At 41.4% G+C, this 22,577-nt stretch overlaps 1 protein-coding gene across 1 annotated transcript in view; it reads right to left on the bottom strand.

Moving 5' to 3' along the window:
• Positions 1 to 3,683: 3,683 nt before the first annotated feature.
• KANSL1L (KAT8 regulatory NSL complex subunit 1 like) overlaps positions 3,684 to 22,577 on the bottom strand; it is a 66,820-nt gene continuing 47,926 nt past the window's right edge. Inside the window, 9 exon segments of the mRNA XM_049812529.1 lie at positions 3,684 to 4,727; positions 4,823 to 5,125; positions 5,765 to 5,945; positions 7,431 to 7,543; positions 13,141 to 13,195; positions 14,150 to 14,274; positions 15,703 to 15,827; positions 18,327 to 18,464; positions 18,886 to 18,996. Of these exon segments, the coding sequence (XP_049668486.1) occupies positions 4,877 to 5,125; positions 5,765 to 5,945; positions 7,431 to 7,543; positions 13,141 to 13,195; positions 14,150 to 14,274; positions 15,703 to 15,827; positions 18,327 to 18,464; positions 18,886 to 18,996 (1,097 nt within the window). The 3' untranslated portion in view covers positions 3,684 to 4,727; positions 4,823 to 4,876.

Here is a 22,577-nt window from a genome sequence, read left to right as displayed (position 1 = left end):
CAACCCCATTTGAGAACTAGCAAAAGAAAAGATGAGTCATCTGGAGCTGCTGCACTGAGGACATCTTTCAGAAGAGGTTTGCCAAAAGAAAACTTGGCTAGGAAAGGTAATAGTCTAAATGGCTGTTAGATGTGTTTAAAGCAGTTTATTAGTACTTCTGGAAAGAACCTGTGTAGAGTCTTAATAGAGTGTGCATAGAGAAACTGTCACAGCTCTGGGATCTAGAATGCAGGCCAAGCAGCCACAAATGGGCAATGAAAATGTTAGTTTAGGATTTGGAAGTGTGGCTTTTCATGCTATTGAAAGCAGCAGGACAGCAGCTGTAGTATCCTTGCCCCCTGCAGTTGGCCTTACACTGGTTTTTGAAAGGACAATCAAAATATTTCTGCCTTTTTTTTCTAATTAATGGCAGGGGCGGGGGGCAGACCTCCCAAAGTCATGCTAGTTAACTGATGGTACTATGCTTTGTTCTGAGCATGGAACCGTACAGTATATTTTCTTTCACAGGTTGTAGTCACTTTGTAATTGTTTTAAATCTGGTAGCTTGCACTTCCATTGACGTTCAGGTTAGGAGTGTTGTGGGAGAGAGAGAAATTACACTCACAGTAAAATTACTCAATTGCTTTTTTCGATCTAAATCCCACCCAGGTGGGTTTATGCAGCTGGCTACTACTGCAGCAGCTTTTTATACATCTAAGGTTAAATCTATTAGTGACCACAAAGCATCCATGGCAGTAACAGTAATGATACTTGGTCTTCTAATGCTTAAGACTGTTCCAGTTTCTCGCCTCTATACATTAACAAAAGTAGTCTGTTAGGCTCTGTTTAGGCCTGTCCTCCTTTACTTGATAACATAACCCCACAGCGGAAGCACCACAGCTGCGGGACTTGAACCAAACACTGACATGAAAACCAAAAGAGCTGCTTGCCTGGTATCCACGGGGCCAGATAAACCCCAGGACCGTTAGATGTTGCAATACCCTGATAAAGCAGTTTCAGCAACAAGGGAGAGCACAGTCTGGTGATAGTAAGTCACATGGTCTAGAGCAGTCCAGGGTGATCTGACAGAGCAAAGGCTCTGTCTGCACCGGGAAACAGAATAAAAGAAACTCTGATATAGCCGAGCTGGGCTTGGATGTGTGTTCCACAGGGTGGTACAGTACACATCCCTGAGCAAGATAAAAACCTGCAGTAGACACACACACAGCTTAATTTTAATAGGGCTTAGAAGTTTGTATTTGTACTTACATTCCATTAAGGTCCTGGATGCAGAGATGAAGCGTTTAAACTCGCATAGCAGCAGGGTGCAGAAGTGGCCTTAAAAAATGTCTCAGTTGAAAGCAGTAGACAAAGCACAAGGGAAATGGCTTGCTTTGTGGAGCTACAACCCCACTTTCATGCGGGGGCGGGGCTTGCTGCATTATATTAAGTTGGTATTGCATAGTCAGCCTTTGTAATACCTTCAGCCACAACATTAGGAGCAGTGCTGACAGCTGTTTTCATAGCTTAACAACCAAAAGACAAACAGGTTGGTTGGTTGGTTTTTTTTCCCCCTGTTGTTTAAAACTTTGAAAAGGAAAGAAAACAAGCAGAGGTTTCTTACGCATTTTATGGCTTTCAAGCATGAGCCTGGCTCTGAGCTCTCAGCCCTCTTCCGCCACTAGCAGCTTCCTCACAGCCCCAACATTCATGCAAAAACTGGTCTGGAGGTGGGAGTCCAGCTCTGCAGGGAAAAGGGCTGCAGGCAATAAACCAGCATAATAGTGCCAATTCCAGCTACATGCAGCACAGGGAAAGAACAAGAAAGGAGAGGGCTGGGCATTGAGTGCGTTTGCTAACCTTGTCCCAGTAGTGAAATGGGGCTACTGAAAAATCAGGTGCCCCTCTGGCTGGAGCAAAGATGCACAGAGTAGAAACAGAGAGGGCAGGGCACAGTGCCTGGTCTGCTGCAAGAAGGTGGCAAATGATGAGAGGTGCTGCGGGTGAGGAGCAGCCTGGGGCTTCCCAAAAAGCATCTCACTTGACATGTGTGCACAGGGTTCCCCATCTGCCCCTGCCAGATGCAGGTAGGCAGGTGACACGAGAAAAGCAAATGCAGCCTGTTCTTCATCACCCCTCCCCACCAGCCTTTGCCTGCTACACTTCCATGTGCCGCTCACCTGATGGCAGAAGCCTGCGCACCACTAACACTTGGAGAACAGCCCCATGGCCGGGGCATGGGGAGGAAGAAGTGCTCTGGCACACTTGTCCGGCCATGCAGTCACTCAGGCAGCTTTGTGTGAAGGCAGCTGCAGTTTGCTGTCACAGGTCTAACCAGCTGAGAGGCAGATGTTAGAGAAAAGACTTCTGACAGTGATGGGGTGGGGTTATCACCAAATGGACATTTTTAGAGTTTCTCCAGGGATATTTTTTTTTTTTTTTTTTTCAGTCTGCCTGGCCTTTCTTTGGCTAGCCTTTTTATTGCTGCCTTGTGAGGCATTAGCTGGTTCCCACAATGGCTGACCACATCTGAAGAGGGGACAAAGAAAACATGCTTACCCTTGCTCCTATCGATAATCACTTGTGCAGCCCCTGCAGCTGGCAAGGTAACAAGCAGCTGCTTTAGACCAGCACACTGGAGCCTCACCCAAAAGCAACACAATAGTTCAGCAGCACACCACAGCAGGGAACTGAACAGCAGTGCAGGAACAGCTTTACAGTCCACAAGGCTGACCAAACTTGGGTTAATCCAGCTCTTTTCACACAGGTTTTTTCAGCCTCATTTTAACACCCTTCCCTTCCCACCCCCCAATCTAGAAAAACACTCCCCTCTTGCTCCTTCCCATAAAATACTGGACTGCATTTCCATTTCCTGCTGGCACCTTCAGGACACGTTAAGGCAGCTAGGCGGCTGGTTTACTCGGTCTGTCCCATCTCTTAAATTACAGAAACTCCTTACACTGCCCCAGGGATCAGACAGAGCAGGAAGCCCTGACCTTACAACAAAGCTGGGTGAGAGCTGGTTGGATCAGGCTTTTTAATGAACAGAGATGGTTATGGAAAAGACCTGCAAAGCATTTGAGACACACAACTTTCAGAAACCTTTTCCCAGCAGCAGATGCACATGCAGGACAAGAGAGATGGAAAAATCCACCTCTCTGTTGAGACGCTGAGGGGGACGTCAGCCTCACAGCACTGGCAGAGCTTCGGTATGACAGCAAAGCTTAGTGCTGCTGCTGCTGCTTCAGTGTGTTTGCAAAGCCATTCTTGGGCCAAGCAGGTCTCTGTGCCAAGAGGAAGCATTACTGCCATTTCTTTACTTCTAAAAGGCCATCAAATTCAGACTATATACAACATATATAGAAATAACTTTTAATTAAAAACCAACCTTGCATCAAAGATTATTGTATCAGACATTGAGGCAAGATTCAAGTTTAAGACAAACCAGTGTTAAAAAAAGTGTTTAAAAAAATAATCAGAATGTGCAATAAACTACAATGTAGCAATAGGTTCTAGTGTTGAAACTTTACTGAACTGTTTTCAGATGCCCAGTGTATATTTGCTGTCATTTTGACAAAAAAAAAAAAAATAAAAAATTGACACTAAAACTGGGTCATCTGTCCAGTGCCATTCCAGATATTACACGTGGAAGAAAATTTTGCACAAAAACAGAGACTCCTATTAAATTGCCTTCAACTGTCCTACACAGAAAAACCTCCTGTTGATGGATTATACCTACATTCAGTGTTTAATCTTTGTTAATACCTCTTGAGATTGCAGATACACTCCAAGCTATGCTATTCAGATGCAAGTTTAAACAACTTGCTTTTGTTTCCTCACTGTGAACTCACTGGGAAATTAAAATTCTATCCAGAATCACAATGGAAAGCTTTGGGGCTTTTTTCTTTATTGGTCTTCTAGACATCAATCATCTTTTCCTTTTCAGCTAGTCACCAAATGTTGGCATACTTATGAGACTCTTACAAGGCACTGTACAGAAACTGCAACAAGACTTTGTCTTTAACATATTAAAGCAAAATATTATGAGCCTCATTACTACTGGAGGACCAAGGAAGTTAAGATGACCCAAACCACAATATTCAAAGAGCTGCGTCACTGATTTGACTCAACTCCTCCCTCCTTCCATTTCTCTATACCCACACGACTGAAGCAGAAACCCTACTTTCTGAGTAGCAGATATATTGACTATTGAAATGCAGTGGTCTATTTCTATCTTATTGCTTGAGGGACATCTATAATGAAACATGCCCTGCCACTATGGAGAGCTGAGTACAGATTTTAAGCTAGATGCAAGGCTTCCAGAACGCCTGCTTTGAAACTGCTGGTTCTCACCTACCCTTATCTTACACACAGATTACACACATGCATTTAGAGAGGCAGATTTCTGCCCCATTGTCATGCCACACAGGAAAATAATCTGAGGCTATTGCTTCTCCTCACTATTTTTTCAAGTAGTTTTTCTGTGTTCAGTTGAAGTTGTTGGTTAAGGTAGACAGCATCTCCTGCTGCAACAGAATCCACCAGAACCAGAAATGCATTTGAAAACAAACAAAACAGAAAAGGATGATTATTAATAAATGTGGCAATATGACAACAGAAAGTGAATGGTGCCAGCAATTTATGTGCGCCCACTCCCGACATTGGGAATATTAGACTTCCAGCTTGAAATAATTACTTTCTCTTGGGGTTCAGGAAGAAGAAAGTGTTGTCTTTGGGATTTATCCTGCCTGTTACAAAGCAAGAAAGAAAATATATTATATGCAGCTAACGTACAAGTTTTGAATTGTGCTGTCATATGCTGTGTGAACAAGAGAGATTTTACCTTACACTTTTCTCCACCTTAATTGGCTTTCTTAATGAACCACATTATTCCCTGTCACCTTTGTTTTCTTGTATTGTTGATTCCCAGGCAAACGTTTTCGCAGTCTTCTGGCTCTTCAGTAGATTGTTTTCTTGGTGGCTGGCCATTGTCTGGCAAACCAATGGGTGTACATGAAGTACAGAGAGAGTCGCTGCAGAAAGCTGCACTTGACATTTCAGTCTGATTCGTTATTTGATCTTGGCACAGTAAAGCTTCTACCTCTTCATCTTTTAGTGGAAAAACTCGAAGTTCCCACAGCCCAGACTGAAAGGAATCAGAAGGGTAGAAGTGAGGGTGGAAAAAGAGAAAAGGGGGAAAAAGGGATTTCAGTGGAGTCTAAACTGATTAGCTATGTGCAGAACAATCTGCTATCAAGTAACAAATGAGTGTCTGTCTTTACAATGTTTGCAGGGCTCTTCAAATAAAGAATACAACACTGCTAGGCACCGGCTGTCAATGTAAGCTAGCTTCATAGAGTTTTGAACTAGTAACAGAGCTACAATTGAACAAGCATAGTGCACGAAGGGGGAAGCTCTTTTCCATGGTGCCAGACCATCAGGATACCTGACCACATAAGCATGAGGCCTGTCTAGAACCCTGGCCAACATCCCTGAAATAAGATCTAGCATTCCTGAACCCAGGCCTGCTGTACTTTCCTCAAAAACACATGCTGTGTGTACTAAGCAATGAAATTTTTACCTGTTGACAAATCTTGGGCTTAATTCATAAAGCACACCAATATAGTTCTAAACAGGAGCACTATGTTCAGTCTACATAAACTAGGGGGACAGCCTGAGATTCTGATCAGTGAGACAGGAGGATATGTTCAGGTTCTTTGTTTTAGGTTAGAGACAGTGGTCACTGAAGACTTGACCAGACCCAGAAGCTACTGGAAGCACCCACCTTCGCTTCCTGGCTCTCCCTGCAGAGTTGTGCAATCCCTGAACCAACAGAGCTGTGTGCTTCCGACGTCAAGTCAGGAACAGGTTCAGCAGCACAATGCAGTGGGGTACAGGAGCTGCTGTGGTGGTCTTTCTGCACCGAATCTTGGCTGTGTCGTCCGTCAGCATTTTTGCTGTAAGATCTAATGCAGGATAAGAGGTGAGAGTCTTAAGAGCTACTCCCTGCCCTTTCACATCACCAGAACAGTGTAGATTTTCTTTGCAGTGCTCTGTTTCTCCATACATGCTACCTACATTTTACTTATTTAAATCAAGAGACACAAGATGAAAACACATGGTTCTTAACAACCTCGTTGTCACAAGCCAGAGCAAAGCGTGCTACGTGGAGGGGCTAACCAGATAAAACAGGTCTGGTACAGGCCCAGTCCGGCTGCAGGACAGCTGGTGGCTGGTCCCACTCCTGCACCTTCCTCCACACCCTCATCAGAACTGATATTTTGGACAAGAGAAGTCAGCGAGCCATGGGCTGTTCCCACGTAGGAGAACATGGCATCATTTGCAGGAGCCTGCGGAGTCCAAACTGCACTGTCAGCAGACTGTGCCAATGTAACCTGAGAAGAAACAGGAGGTCCTTGGGCTCCCCGTTCCCACCTCTGCTCTGGACTCATTTCCAAAGCAGTCAAAATTCAGTAAGATTAAAAATTTTGATCTCGCCTTTAATGCACATTTGAACTAAATGTAAAATACTGGCATACATCTTAAATGCCAGGTGGAAGTCTGGCCTTGCTCATATCAATGGCATTTCTTCTTCCGAATTCAAATAGCACAAAGATTTCACCAAGGGGTTCATAGTTTCAAAATTAAGGGTATGTATAGAACTTGTATTTTTCTGTACACTTTCTAAAGCTTTTTTTTATGTTCAAAATTGCTTAAAATAGAATACCTTAATATGGTTTAGCTCTAATTTTATCCTGCATTAAAAAAATAGTTATAACTCTGCATAGTTATTCATAGTGTCATGGTTCACTTTCAGCCAAGAGTAGACACAAGCATATGATAAATAGCAGAAAAAGTTATCCCTGCATTTATAGGATGCTTCTTTTCCTGGCAGATTCTGAAGCAATTTATGGGGATCCCTTTCCCAGAGCCAAATTGCAGATGCACTGCTTTTTGCAAGACTTTTAGGGGTTATATTTAATTCTCATGAGTTTTGCACTGGCCAGCAAGTCTGTGAGAATTAACCTTTTTCACACAATGACTTTTTAAAGTGTAAGGCCCCTGGCACAGCCCAGGACCCTTCAGTAACACACCTCTGAATACAGCGGACTTTGATCTAAGGTGAGTGAAGTTACACTTGGTGGCTAAAGTCATAATAACTGGAAGTGGCACAAACTAGCCCAGCTATGTGTTCAGTATGGGAGTAAGATTTTTATTCACTAATACCAGGTCACTAACATGCCAAATATCTGTAAGCATGTGTGCTTCAGAACTGCCTTCCCTTTCCAGCCACAAAACCAAACATACCTGGTACTGGTCCCTGATGAGTTAATTAATGAAGAGTGCCCTCATTTTCAAATTCCTCTGTGACAGCATTTCTGAAACTGCTGCACCAACAACCAACACCAGTGGTTCAATAGAAGTGCTCTTATCAAAGTCAATACACCTGCCTGCTATTCCTTCTGGGCCAGCGGCTCTGCTCCCACAGCGACCACCTTGCTCGCTCTCTTTCTTCATACTTTGTATGACGTAAGGAAAAAACTTCATCTGACAGATCTTCTATCTGTAACAAAATAAGGGATAGCTGCTGCCATAATTATGAACATTGCTAGAAACAAAGGCAGCTAATATTACATATAATTCTGCAAAGGTCTGTTCAGCAAACAAGAGGCAGCAACACAAAGCATGGTTGCAATATAAGGGCACATTAAAATACACGCATTCAGCTTATAGTCTCACTAGAGCTCTAGTATATGGGATGCTGTCACTTTCGCTTTATTTCTTTGCATGTGTGGTTGATCTGAATGGATACAGAAATTATACCCCCCATGCAATGAACACATTTTTCTCTATGGTGAGAGGCAGAAAATTAAGAGGACAAGTATTCATTTGCAAATCAAGGCAGTATTAAAGCACATAATAAAGACAAGCAAAAATTCCAGGAGTTTCCAGAGACTGGTTTAGGAGGAGGCTGGGAGGCAGCAGGATTTGCCAGGTGCTCTTTAAGCACGGAGAAATAGGTCTGAGATCACCAACTTTGATAGCTCTACATTGAGAGGAACTCGGCAAACCTGAGGTGCTGCATTCCTGCTACGAAACCAAGCAGAAAATAGTTCTGCATTGAAGAGACTATTTCTTAGCAAATGACTTGCACAACCCCAGTACAGCTTTAAACGGCCCTAATGTGAGTACCTCAACTGCTTGTAGTCAAACAAGAGCCAGCTTTTTTGGTAGAACTCCCCAGATGTAGCTATTGCATCTGACCTTTACTTTGAAAGAACCATCTTCATTTTTCCATTGGCAGCACACCAGGAAGTTTGCTCCTTAGACACAGCTGTTTGCTGCCCTGCCCCCTCACTCCCCAAATGGCAAGGCAAGCTCTTGGCTAGACCCCTCCAGCACAGCTCAGAGTTAGTTCAAAGTGCTCCATTCAGCCTCTTCAAAGTTCAGCTAAAAAGCTAAGGCTGGCAAGAGCATACAAATGCTGCAGCTGGCTTTTATGCCAGCCACTCCCAACTGAAAAACAGAGAAATTCTAGGAAAGAACAATTCCTGGTCATAGCAGCTGTGGAGCTGCACTGCCAGATCAGTCCTGGACAAGAATTATACCAATAATTGGGGGTCATGGAAAACAAAATGAATTTTTTCTATAAAGCAAAATCCTCAGCAGTGTATACAAGTAACACCATTTATCTTCCGACTGAGTCTGATAAAATACAGAACCAAATGCAGAGTCCTCACTGCAGTGCCAGATAGCACCATACAATGTCACCTGGAAGTACTCCAGACAACTAACGTCCCTGAGGTTTTCTGCAGAAGGCATTCTTTGTATCAAGTCTTGCAGCACTGAGGTAGTTCATGACCATTATGGGTACAAACGCAAAGTATTACAATGCATTTATGCTGCTGTAAACTGTTAGTGGCACTTAGCTTGCCAGAGAGCACATTTCCAGCCTAGGTGGCCGGTCATGAACTACAGCACCACAGCGAAATTTAATGGGGCCAACGAAAAGGGTCCCAAAGGCTTCAGTGCGATCTGAATTGGCCACAGGACCTGCTTGCTAAAACTATCTGCCCGGTTCCTCCTCAGCCCAGTACTCAACAGGAACCTTCAGACAAACAGGCCTGCTTTGTTTGCCCATCTCATGACTGCTTTTTGAAGACTCCTCATTGCTTTTATTTATTTACGTTAAACACAAACCACTTTGTTAGCTGCTGGTTTCCTTTCACGCAAATTAACTAATCAGTTTCCTCCTCTCAGAAATTCACCAGCTCTGTCACTTGGATGGCATCAGTATGGGGCTGCATCTCAGTTCAGATTCCGTCTTTCCAAGGTCAATGAGGTATAATGTGAAAGTGAGAATTTTATGAACTACAAAAGTGCTATTCCCTCAGGGAAAAGTAAGGATTTTTCCGTGTGCTCAGATTTCCTTTGAAGTGGAAACAAAAGATAATTCTGAAAGAAAAACTTAGACTTTGAAAATAGTTTTCTTAGCAAATTGCCAAAACTTTTCATGCTGGGAAGAAACTTCATTTTTAACAAGCTTCCTTTCAAAAATCAAAGTCCACTTTCCTCTCCAAGCGAAGAGTTTTGAAAAATACAGAAATAAGCCTTACTGTTCCTTTTCTATAGCTGGTGACAGCAGACTTAACTACTTGTTTATTTAAAATGAGTTTTATCCTATGCCATTGAAGACTAGCAAGTAATAAATTTCCTTATTTAAAAATTATTCTTTGTTCTATGGATAAAATTACATTACATCAGAGTAAAAGGTCTCTACTTGGTTCAATACAGCCTCTGCCCCTCCCCAGTTTTGTAATGCTTTATATTTTCCTCCACCAATTGTAGGTTAATTTAAAGTTGCTGTAACTGGAGAAATTTGATTTTTTTTTTCCCCACTAAAGTTAGTTTGAAAAAAGACAAAAGAACTGTCATTCCTTGGTGGATGGATCTGGCAGTGATGTTGAGAAAAAAAAAAACTATTAGGAAGGCCTGTTTGTGAGGCATGTCTAATGATTTCACTCAAAGAAAAAGACTTAAAGGAAACTAAGGTTTGGATCCCCCTGCATCACATCTAGTTAAGCTACAAGACACTATGCATTAATGTTGAATAGCACCAGGAGCATTTCTGAAAGGTTCTCCAAACAACAAAGTCTGTGTTTCAGTCTTTGGCTTCACAGGAAAGACTGAGTCATAAGCCTTGAAAACACTTATGCAAAACTAATTACACACAGAATTATTCCAAAGTATTTGTCATTACTAAAACAACTACAAAATAAACTTGAACATTACTTTACAACTGTGCCTTGCCAGAAACCTTAACCTGGACAAAACAAATTAAAACCAAAATAAAACAGGAAAACCTGTGCCACACCCTCCTATGCCTTAAAGCAATAACAGACTGCAAATTCATACATGCAAACCAGGAAACTGAAATGCTCTATTTCCAAAAACTAAGTATTTTTAGAGCAAGTAATAGAGCAGACATAGACAGTAGATTAACTTTTGCATTGCCCAACTGTTATGTTTGTCCTTGTAAGGCAAAATTTCCAGAAACAAAAATTAGGCACCCAAAAAAGGTAAGCTTTTTGTGTTCAAATAAATAGGCCTGATTTTCAGAAAGTGCTGAGTTCCCATCCTTGGAAGTGTGGCTCCTGTAGAACACGACAAATTTGGGATCCCACATTTTTTTGTAACTTCTGGAAACTTTGGGTGCAAGTCTATTTCATGGATACAGGTTGTTGCATTCAAAGCCTTTAAATGAAGGGGGAAGGAGGTGTCGAGTGGAAGAAACCCCTAACTGCTGGTTGGCACAAGGACAACTCCAGAAGTTTTTAAATTAGCCATGCAGAAGATAGGCAGAAAAGAAACCATTATACCACCACAGGCTACTATGCAGTGGAAAGCAAAGAAAAAGCTTACTTTTATATAAAAGCAGGAAGTACATTTTGCCTTCTCTTGTCCTTCACGAATGATCTACTGAAGCTTGCTTTGATTTCAGTACCACGGATAATTTCAAGAGTGCCAGAGAGTGAGTGCACAAAATGCAAAAAGGTAACGCTGCTGTTTTCTCATGTCTTTTTTCAAGCTTACTTGGTAACAAACCTAACTCAGTCTAAAACCTAAAGCAAGGAAGTGAAAGAATTATGATCAGATAACCACCTTTTCTCAGTACTCTGAAAAAATCCAAACCAATTAACACGATCCTAAAAGAAAGGGGGAAAATTTGGCAAAAGATGATTTACACAAACAAGATCTTTAGCATTTTTCTGTTGTCTGACATTTCTCCTCTCTTCTTCTACCCAGCAGCTGACAGACAATACAGAAGCAGTGGACCACAGCAGGAGGCAAAGCTGCTTTATTGTTAACTCAAGTCATTTCCTGCCCAAAGGATGAATCATACAGGATCAACTAGTCATGCCAAACACAAATGTACTGGGAGGGCTACTGAACAAGCAATTAGCCTATGAGCTTCACAGAGAGACACCTTGAAGTCCCTTCAGCAAAATACGCTAAAAGTACGTGAGACAAGTCATCTGTATGGGATCTGAAATCTAAACAAGAAATCCACTGAGTCTTCCAAGCAAGTCCCTTGAAGCCCTGAAGGCAAATCACTGTTGAAATTCTTTTTTTCCCCCCACAGATACCAGGATGGAAGGCAATGAACAGTAGATTCTCAAGGGACAGTGTGCCCTTGCTGCCTTATTAGTTATTCTCCAAATGGTTTAATTAAATATCCTTGCAGGAGAGTTCTCCTGGGTATGTAATTTGACCTTCTCACTAGTAAAGAAGATCAGGCATGTTTCCTACTAGCAGAGTTGGTACCAAACCAAAAGGTGGTGGAGGTGACATAAATCTGACCACCAGTTTTCACAAGAATTTCTTAAGTGCATGAGAAAAGGCAGGGACAGAGTAAGTTTTTCTCTTCCTTCTGACCCAAGAGTACGGTGCCAAATGATTGCAACTACACCAGGTAGGGAGCTGAGACCATGATGCTCTCCAAAAGAAAAGGTTCATTTCCATGGAGCAGGCAGCTACAGACCTAGCAAAACTCTGTGGAAGCTAGCGCCTTTGGGGAGAGTGTATTTTTTAGCCCAAGGGAGTGGCATAATGATTTGTTTACTGTGTTTAGCATAACCTTCTGTACTGCTACCCAAATGCAATCTTTTTCTACTACTAAGGCACCTAAGCCCTGGTTCTAGAAATTCTCTGAAAAAGGAGCTCAAGAACAGATATTGTAGATGAAGGTACAAATACAAGTCCTACAGTTACAAGAGTTGACAGTGGCCTGTAGCAGAGACTGGAGGGAGATTAGAGATGTCCAAAGGACACCAAAACTTGCAGGTTTCTAGAAAAGGAACCACAAAAAGATTGGAAGGACAGAAGACCAGCCTAGAGACCAGACCTGCTGGTACATTCACACTGGGATTAGGAAATGCCTTAAACCCCTGATTAGGGGAGAAAGGGACCCCCAGCTGCAAAGTTCACAGACGTTCCCTGGAAGAAAAAGGTAGCTGCTTATGTCTGGAGGAACCAACAGTAGCACACGATGTTCAAACTTAGCTCAAGAGGCAAGCAGGAGATGCTGAAGGTTACGTTGTTCCTGACAAAGCAGAAAGAAGAAAAGTTTGGTCCCAACAGGAGGGTTGCAGGAAAATGAACACCGAGAGGAAAACTGAGAAAACCTGCTAGGCCCACAGGCAAAATGCCAAATTACCTCCTGAAGAGCAACAGGCCATGGGAACTGGCCATGAAAGAAGAGGATGACAGAGGAAAGACGTTATAGCACAGGCAGCCCCAAAGAAACAGTCGCAGTGGGAGACCCAGAATCACAATGCCCAGGAGCAGGGGGCCTGACCAGAAGGACCCTTTGGGAGTGCTGACTGTGCCAACAGCAAGGGACAGAACAGCCAAAGGAACAAGCGACAACAATTATTAATGGCGACACTCACACTTCTGTCATCCACCATCAGGTCGAGTAGGTTGGGATAAGACACATTTTCACAATCTGCTACTTAATACTTTATTTTTGAAATTTGAAACTTACCAGCATTTGAACAAAGTCAGTGACTTTGGATACATACCGATTATCCCAATTATGTATTATATATTATAACAAGTTTAATTAAAAACTGGTGGTTTAATTAAAATACAGCCTACCTCTTCTTCATCTGTATGAGATCTTTCTAAAGGTTGAAATTCAACAACTCTCCAGCTAGAAATGAGACAAGAAAAGTCAAATTAATTTACCTAAATGCTGTTTCATTATTTCAGCAGTAGAGATGACTCTTCTGTTTCTACACTACATTGGTAGTTACTCCTTCTTCAGCGCTGCATGTGCTTAAAAATTTCTTTCAAATAAAATAATTTCAAATTTAAGGTGCTGATAATAGGTGCCCAAAATTTAGATTTTCCTTTCCCAACCCAGTATCTAACCTTTCCTTTTCCTAACACAGTCTTTAAGCTATCCAACAGAGTCTTAATAATATTTTTAGCTTTAGAGAAAATACAAAAACAAAAAAAAATTAGAGATTTAAAATATGGAACAATTGCATTTGGCCATTTCAGGCAATTTGCTAGTAAGCAACTGAATTACAGCACAGGAGATCAGTTACCCTGTTTTAGCAATCTAAAGACGTTCTTCTTCTAAAAAAAGAGATGTGTCTGTAATCATGGATTATAGGTTTACACTGTATGGAAAAAATTAAGCTTATTCTGCTGTATCAGAATGGATAAATTTTTAAAATATATGCTAAAACCATTTCTGTTTAATTCACTGAAAATAGTTAACTATTTTCTTATGAACCATAACCTACAAAAAAAAAAGACAGCAACCTCTAAACAACCATTTGGAGCATGTCAGCCTTATGGCACATTTAAGGCCATGAATATCACTACAGTTAAGATGATATAAACCCACTTCTATTTTTAGCCAGTCTGTGCATCTACCACCTCGCTGTGTGTATCACACTATTTCCCATGTGCTATCAGCTGTCCAGTCTTCCCACCAGTCCAGTCACACAAATTGAAGTGCACAGAAAAAACCCCGAGCGCATGAAAAGATCACCTTAACGTAAAATTATCTAATTACATGTTAATAATATTCTTAGTTAACGTTCTCATGTTCATTTTGGTATCTTCTTTGCAACTAAGGAGTTCACAAACAAACCTTGGGGTAAGGATTTCTTTGTACTGTAGTTTCTCCAACTTCGATGGTGCCACCAGTGACATTGGGATAACAATGTTGTCTATATCATAGGAGCTCTCACTTCTCAACCTCCTCCTGGAGTTATGCTGTATAATGTAATCAATACAAGAGGAAATTCATCAGCTCAAATCATAGGAACTACATGTTAGCTAAGAAACATTAAAACTGCACAAGAAGAAAGTTTGTAACTTGAACACATTTTCTAGTGGTTTAATGACTTCTGACTCCCTCTCCCCAATGGAATCTCAACAAATCTTTAAATTATCTCATCTCTGAGATTTACTTCTTGCTGGCGTAACGCTTACTGAAATCAGTGGGAGTCTCCCTTCCTTGATTTCAGTTACAATTAATGGTGAATACTTGTAAGAACTTTGAAGTTAATGCTGCCTTTTCCATAATGTTCAGTCTACAAAGACAACCTTCTATACTATATCTACTGATGCATAACCCAAGTGGTTCTTCAGCATGATACAATTAAGAATTCCAAAAGAATGAAGCTACATTTAGCAGCAAAGAACAGCCTACAAGGGAAGTGGTTTTCTGAAAGACATGCAAAAGACAGAAACTGAATTCTTTGCTGTGATCATAGTAGGATTCCTGGTGGCGTTCTTTGCCCACTAGTGCATGGAACCTACATGGGTCAAAACCTTAAGTTACTCGATTACATGAGAAAGTTTAGTTTTAAATCATGATACATTCCATATTACAACATCTCAATTTTTAGCCAAACGTCAATGGAAACAGGCTATTCTAAAACGCTCATTTAGGTGTTCTTTGATGATGGTCTGCTCAAGCAAGGGAAAAAAGGAGGAGTGTGCATTGTCAAAACTGCATAGGAGACACAGATTTAAACTCAGTTCTCCAGGAGTCATCACCAGACTGAATCATGATGACTTACAGAGCACCAGTATACCACTAGGCTCAGCAGAACCGTGGGACTGAAATCTAAATATTATTATGAAATTCTCAATGAATTCGAATAAAACAAAGTGTGTTTCTGCAGGGACTTAACTGAACCAGAGCTCTGCTGCTCCTCAGCAAATTTATATACCTGAGACTATGCCTGTAGTTCTACACAAAAGGTTTTAAATAGTGAACCTTAGAGTTAACAAGTTCTGTGACTGTATTTGCACCATGAGGCCATTTTATGTAGCTGCACCAAGAAAAAAAGAGTCATAAGAGCCCTTCTGTAAAATTCAGAACATAAATCACAGTATTTTTAATGCAACTTGGAAAAAAAACCCCAAAATGAAAGGCCCAATGCCAATAAACTAAATTTACACTCCAGTTATATGATCTACAAAATTCTTTTACACGCAAGTATCTGTTTTAGGAACACCACATACTCAATCTGGAATAAATTACTTAATGTAATCCACGTAATTCACTGTAAAAATGCTCTGTACTGTAATTTAACACTAAATTAGATGTAAAAGGCATGTGTTTTTGGAATATTGATTTGCACAACTCTCTGTTGATATTTCAGTTAAGACAGTGATACACTTTTGGTTTACCTGTGATGAAGTGCTGTGAGTGGGCCTAGACATCGCACTGACATTGGTCATGGCAGCAAAACTGCTATGGGATTCTGGTTCTGCATGTTGAAAGGAGAATGTCTCAAACCTACCGTTACGTTCGCCTGTCACGAAAAATAAGAAAAATGCATACGGACTGTTGTCTATTAGACTAAAGATATTTTTCCATACAGTAATAGTAAAGTCATTTCTAGAAGCCCACAGCCAACCACTTACCATTTACTGAATACTAAAAAAAGCCATCTAAATAAACACTTGCTACTCATCCTGTCATTGTTGTTCACAAAAATCATCCCTCTCCTTCTACAATGCATTTCTTCTTGTGGAACCAGGTTCATATTGGCAAACGCTGCTTCTTTTTTCAGGAGCTGCCACGGACTACACACACAGCAAATGCAGTCAGACTTAGCAGAACGCTCCCCAGTGTTCCCTAACAGCACTTCCCTAGCTGGGGTGCATCTTGCTCACGTACCAGTTCACTGAGCCCTCACTGATGGTTTCTTCCTTCCTAAATGATAAAACAAAACTGGCAGCAAGGGTAACAAAATTAGTTTCTAGACCTCCATGTGTGGTTTCTTCTAGTAGTGGTCCACTGCTCCAGACAAATCGTAATTCTTGTTTACTCTTATTCAGTTGCAGCATTTAGGGGGATTCAGAATTTAACCACCTGTGTTCTGCTTTCCTTCTACCTTATTTTCCAATAACAAAAGAGAACTCAGATTTAATATACCAACTAATAAAAAGAATCAGTGTATTCCAACATGGAAGAAGAGGTAAGACTGATCCTAAAGACTGTATTGCATAGACTGGGTCGAAGACATGAACTCTCATCTCCCATGCAGCTCTGCGACTCCCTGGCACACAGCTTTTATTTTTGGCCTTCTTCATCAGGCTGACCTTCCCCATGGATGACTTCTCCTAGACAGCGCCCAAATTAGGAATAAATATGTAGTACTACACCCATAGCACTAATAAGCTAGAACTTCTGCTGCTACTCATGAATACATCACATAGTGGTTTTCTGGCATTGGGGAAACTATAATCCTCGTGATAAAAGATTGCTTTTTTGTTCCATTAACTCAAAGAACTAAATACTATTGAGAGAAGACTAATTGTAACTTCAAAAGGTTTACAGCAAGAAGTTTTCTCTCTTACTAGTGCTCCCAAGCAACTCCAATTGTTGATCTCAGTGTGCATGACAGTACGCTTAGGGAAACAATGTGGTTGCAAGAAACACTGTGTCAGCATCCGCCTTTTGGGGACCAGTGACTGGTTAGGGGAGCGGGTAGCATGGAAAAAAGGACTACTGATGGCAACAGGGGACAAGGCACAGCACCCCCGTGCAGAGACAGACACAGAGCATAAGAGAAGGCTGTAGAGCAAAGGGGAGGACTGTAATGTACAAGGGGAATGATGCAGAGAAGAAAAAACCTCATCTAAATCAGAGAGTTTTTCAGTGTGTCCAAAAAATCGTTTTACTCTCTCCTGTAACTTTCTAATCAATAGGGTGTGTTTGTTTTGGGTTTTTTTTGCGGGGGGTGGGGGGGGTGGGAGATGGAGGGGTGGATTGGTTTTTTGTCTGTTTGGTGTTTTTTTGTGGGTTTGGTTGGGGTTTTTTTAATAGATCATAATTTTTGGTTAAATCATCTCTGTAGTAATTCCCCTATCTCCACCTCTACTGCAAGATTACACTAGCAGTTTTACCTGGATATGCACCAGAAGTGCATTTTTCCACAATGTTAACTGATCATTTATATCTTTTAATTGTCTTAGGAGAAATTTTAAACTAATATAGTTTGTCCTCTTTCTCAGTGATTTATTTTCTTCAAATGCCTTGTGAGGAATTCTGCCAAAAAGTTTTCTGAAAGTTCACATAAATGACTCTGCAACAGAATCTGTTATGTTTTACATTCTAATAGGCTGGACAGGTAAGATGCTATTTATCTTTACAATGGTATGCTAAATTTTTTGTCCCTAAATTATCACATTATTCTACAGAACTTTCAGGGCACTTTGTATGAATTTACCAGGTGCTGAAGTAGAGATTCAATGCCTTAAAACATAAAGATAACAAGGGTGAAAACACTAATTAAAGCACTGGCTACCCACAAGTCCTCTTAAGAGTCTGAAAGGAAACCAGAACCACAAATGACAGTACACAACAAATGAAACATAGCTGACCAAAGATGCCAGGAATAGTAAATGTTTGGTTGGGCACATGATTTGACAGATAACTTTGCAATTCAGTCTGTTTCACTGACTACTATAAAAAAACCCCTTCATATTAAAAATGACACCCAGTATTAGAAAAACACAGTTGGACTTCTAAGCAGTTTCCTTTCAGAGTATTCAAAAAAGTAAAATACAGAAGCTTGTCTCCTTTTGTAATATATACTCAAGAAGAAAGAGAAGAATTAGTATGCTTGAAAATAGCAAATGATTTTCATGGTGTCCCAAGTCCATTTCTTCACTCCTGTAAAGTTGCATAACAATATCCTTTTTGAAGACAAAATTAATTCTCAAAGCCCAGTGATGATAAACTCATTTATACAGTACATATTTTAGAAGTAGTGCTGTCTTAAGCAATACCATTTTGCTCTTACCTACTGCTGTCTCACTTAGATGTCTTTTCTTTCTTCCTTCTGACAACTGGTCAGATGTTCCTGACACTGACTGAGATTTGGAATTAGATAAACAGCCACTGCTCCATTGTTTGACAGAAACATTATGTTGATTATAGTCTACAACAGAAAAAGCATGTATCTCAAGTTGAAAACTTAATTGTCCATTGGTGCAATCTACAGCCAATCTCAACTACTAAACTATTTGTAATGGAAAAAAACAAGACTCCTGATAGAAATCCAAACAGTAAGCAGTACTGCAGCCAGGCCCCTGTGTCTGCAGATAACCCATGGTCCAAACTCCCCCCACGTGTATTGGTGCCCTCCTACAGTTCTGATGGGATCATTTCAGTGCAACAAAGGAGAACCTGACACTGTGGTCTGGGAAGAGATTCCTCTTCCACCTAAAGCCTTAGCCACTTACCTTCTCTGATAGCCTGCTTTGTGGTAAGTTTATAAATTGAACCTTTTCAGGGCAGAAAATACTGGCAAATGAACGAAAAATGGTCATGCAAGTATTAAAATATTTTGCTTTACGTACCATTGTCTGGAGATACTTTAAACTCCACTCCCAAAGATGAGGTATCAACAGGTTCTCCTTTGATGTCATCCTTCCTTAATAATGTTTCAAAGTATATGTGAAGAGGAATCTCTAACAAAAAAAAAAAAATTCAAATGGAATGGGGTCTGTATCAGAAAGATGGCAACCTATGAGCCAATGATTTATGTATCATCACTAAAGGTCTGGGAATCGATTTACACAACACTATGTAACATAAGCTATGAGCAATATTGCTGCCTTGAGCCCTTCAACTCATGATGAGCAGCAGTACTCAATAGCTCCTGCAAGTACCAATCACTTGTCTATAGGGCAGCAATGTCTTCACAGGGTCAAGCTGAAGACAATATAGGAAAACACATCCTGAAACTGGTGAGACCAAAGAAAAACTCGATGACTATATCCCAAAAAAGTCCAGCCAAACCTTTCGAAGAAGGCATTTTTGCATGAGTAAAAAAGAAAATTTGAGGCAAGGTAATTCTCAGCAAGTGTATTGGCTTTGTGTGGCAAGGTTTTGGTAGCAGGGGGGGTTACAGGGGTGCCTTCTGTGAGAAGCTGCTGGAAGCTTCCCCTGTGTCCAAGAGAGCCAATACCAGCCAGCTCTGAGATGGACCTGCCACCAGCCAAAGCCGAGCCAATCAGCAATAGTGGTAATGCCTCTGTGATAACATTTTTAAGAAGGAAAAAAAAGTTGGGACAGACGGAAATGGCAGCCGGACAGAGGAGTGAGAACATGTAAGAGAAACAACCCTGCAGACACCAAGGTCAGTGAAGAAGGAGGGGGAGGAGATGCTCCAGGCGCCAGAGCAGAGATTCCCCTGCAGCCCGTGGTGAAGACCATGGTGAGGCAGGCTGCCCCCCTGCAGCCCAGGGAGGTCCACGGTGGAGCAGATATCCACCCGCAGCCCATGGAGGACCCCACGCTGGAGCAGGTGTTTTCCCGAAGAAGGCTGTGATCCCGTGAGAACCCCGCGCTGGAGCAGGCTCCTGGCAGGACCTGTGGATCTGTGGAGAGAGGAGCCCACGGAGCAGGTTTTCTGGCAGGACTTGTGACCGTGCAGGGGACCCACGCTGGAGCAGTGTGCTCCTGAAGGACTGCACACCGTGGAAGGGACCTGTGCTACAGCAGTTCATGAAGGACTGCAGCCCAAGGGAAGGACCCACATTGGAGAAGTTCATGGAGGACTGTCTCCCGTTGGTGGGACCCCACGCTGGAGCAGGGGAAGAGTGTGATGAACCCTCCCCCTGAGGAGGATGAAGCGGCAGAAAATAACGTGCGACGAACTGACCGTAAACCCCATTCCCCGTCCCCCTGTGCCGCTGGGGAGGGTTGGTAGAGAATTCGGGAGTGAAGTTGTGCCCGGGAAGAAGGAAGGAGTGGAGGGAAGGTGTTCTGAGATTTGGGTTTATTTCTCATTACCCCACTCTGGTTGATTTGTAATAAATTGAGTTAATTTTCCCCAAGCTGAGTCTGTTTTGCCCGTGATGGTAATTGGTGAGTGATCTCTCCTGTCCTTATCTTGACCCACAAGCTCTTTGTTATATTTTCTCTCCCCTGTCCAGCTGAGGAGGGGGAGTGATAGAACGGCTTTGGTGGGCACCTGGCATCCAGCCAGGGTCAAACCACCACAGCAAGACAGGTACTGTACAAGTGCTATCCTCCACTATAGTCAAAGACCTTTAGTCTTTCCTATCAGTTATCTAAGTACTACACAAGATAAGCTCCACTAAATGCCTGGAGGTAAGAACTCAAGGTACCTGTCTTTCTATTAATGGGAAGTAAGAGTTATGCCATGGTAAAAGCAAATCCATGTTTAGGTGTGAAGCTACACTGCCATATGTGCTGACCAAGGCAGTATGTGTAAGTGGTTCCAGCTCTCTCCAGAGCTTCTAAGGGCTGACAAGACAACTCGGATCAAGGTAGGACTCAAACCTAAGGAATGCTCCTGAACAAATCCCAGTGCAGGTGCACACACACTTAGTAAATTAACAGCGCTTTTTTTGGTGTTCAAAGTCTAAGTAAGAGAGAGCAAGGTGTATTACTCTGGAATAAACTACATCTGTACCTACAATTACTCCAGAATTATTCTTCATGAAAACAAGCTCTGGAGGATACCAAGTGAAGATAAGACTGGGGTCTTCCCCTCTTGACTAACTCCTGCACAAAAGCCAGCATGGCAGAGAGCACACAGTGCACTTTGCCTGTAATCTGAAAAGGCTTCAATTCAGCCTTTTGGGTACAAGTAATTAATGTTTTTGGAAATTCTTACTGCTGAGAGCATAGAGGTAATTTCAAGGTACATTCCTTCTTTCTCTCTCTGGCAGAGCAATACGATTCATTTCCTGAGGGAGTTCTAACTTGGAATTAGTCTGCAAAACATCACAAGTGGTAAGGAATTTACCCACTGTTGTAAGGCAGGAAGGCTTAAGAAAAATAGGTCTCTATCTGAAAAGCCTTTCCAGAAACAAAATTACAAGAAAGAAGAGAAAGTAAGTAGAAAGAAATATTCCAACATAAGAAAGAAATAGGTCAATGTAAGATGCAGGCTTGACAAGTATGTTCAGAATGAGAAGACGACCAAGGGCAGGGCCAAAGGGTGGGCATTAAACTACTTTTATTTACATATAACCTTAGCCTCCTGTGCCTTCAGGACTTGCCAGGACAGAAACTTTCAACGTATTTTGCTAACTAAAAAGAACAATTTATTTCAATTTGATATGGATCTAACTAGATATTTTGTCACAAGACCCCAAGGATTTTGCTGTGTTTCCTATTCTACTTCTGAGTAAAACATAAAGCAGGCCTGAAAGGTTTATTAGTCACAACATTTAAGTAAAGAAATAAACAAAACATTTCTCCTGGCTTGGTGGGTTTTTTTCGTTTTTTTTGTTTGTTTGTTTGTTTGTTTTGGTTTTTTTTTTGTTTTGTTTTGTTTTTTTGTTTTTTTCTTTTTTTCTTTTCCCTGGGGAACAACCTGGATATCTCAGAGATTTTTTATTATGTGCTCCTGTATCTTATTCAAAAAGGGCAGGAGTGTTTGTTCCAGTTTATGCACAGCCTAGGTGCAGAAATACCAGAGACCCAAACTTCTTAGATACAATGTTCCAGTTATCGGGGTGCAAGTTGAAAGAGATGCTTTTACATGAAAGGGATGCTGCAACCACTAACATATTTATTTTTGGTCAAGACCCCTGGTAATCTGGAAACTCTGAAGGCAAGACTTAGAACTGTAAGGACAATTATGCTTCCAGGAGTACACTAGTGAGCCAGTTCCATTACACTGTATTTACTAGGTTGTCTGCAAATTATGATTCTCCTTTGAAAGTAAAAAACAAGACAGTAAGTACTTTGAAAGTAAAGAACAATGTACAAGAGAGAACATCATCTTAATCTTGAACTTGAATCCCTCCTCGCATACTAAAAAAAAAAATCAAACTCCCAGAGTTTCAAAATGGAACAAATACCATTTTAACAGACAGAGGAAATTAAAACAAAACCCTTTTCTTTTACTCTGCTGACAAACTTTTTTTTTTCAGAAGAGGGTGATAAAAAGATGTGGGCACACCACAAGCAGTATTTAAAGGGATAACTAAGGAAGTTGCAAAGAAAACATGAAATTGGCCAACAGACTAGCAGTCTTCATGAGGAGATAGAGTGAGCAAAGTACACAAAG

This window comes from Accipiter gentilis, chromosome 1, assembly GCF_929443795.1.
Source record: "Accipiter gentilis chromosome 1, bAccGen1.1, whole genome shotgun sequence".
NCBI lineage: Eukaryota > Metazoa > Chordata > Aves > Accipitriformes > Accipitridae > Astur > Astur gentilis.
The sequence above is the reverse complement of the archived record's forward strand: the minus strand, read 5'-3'. Positions and strand labels throughout refer to the sequence as shown.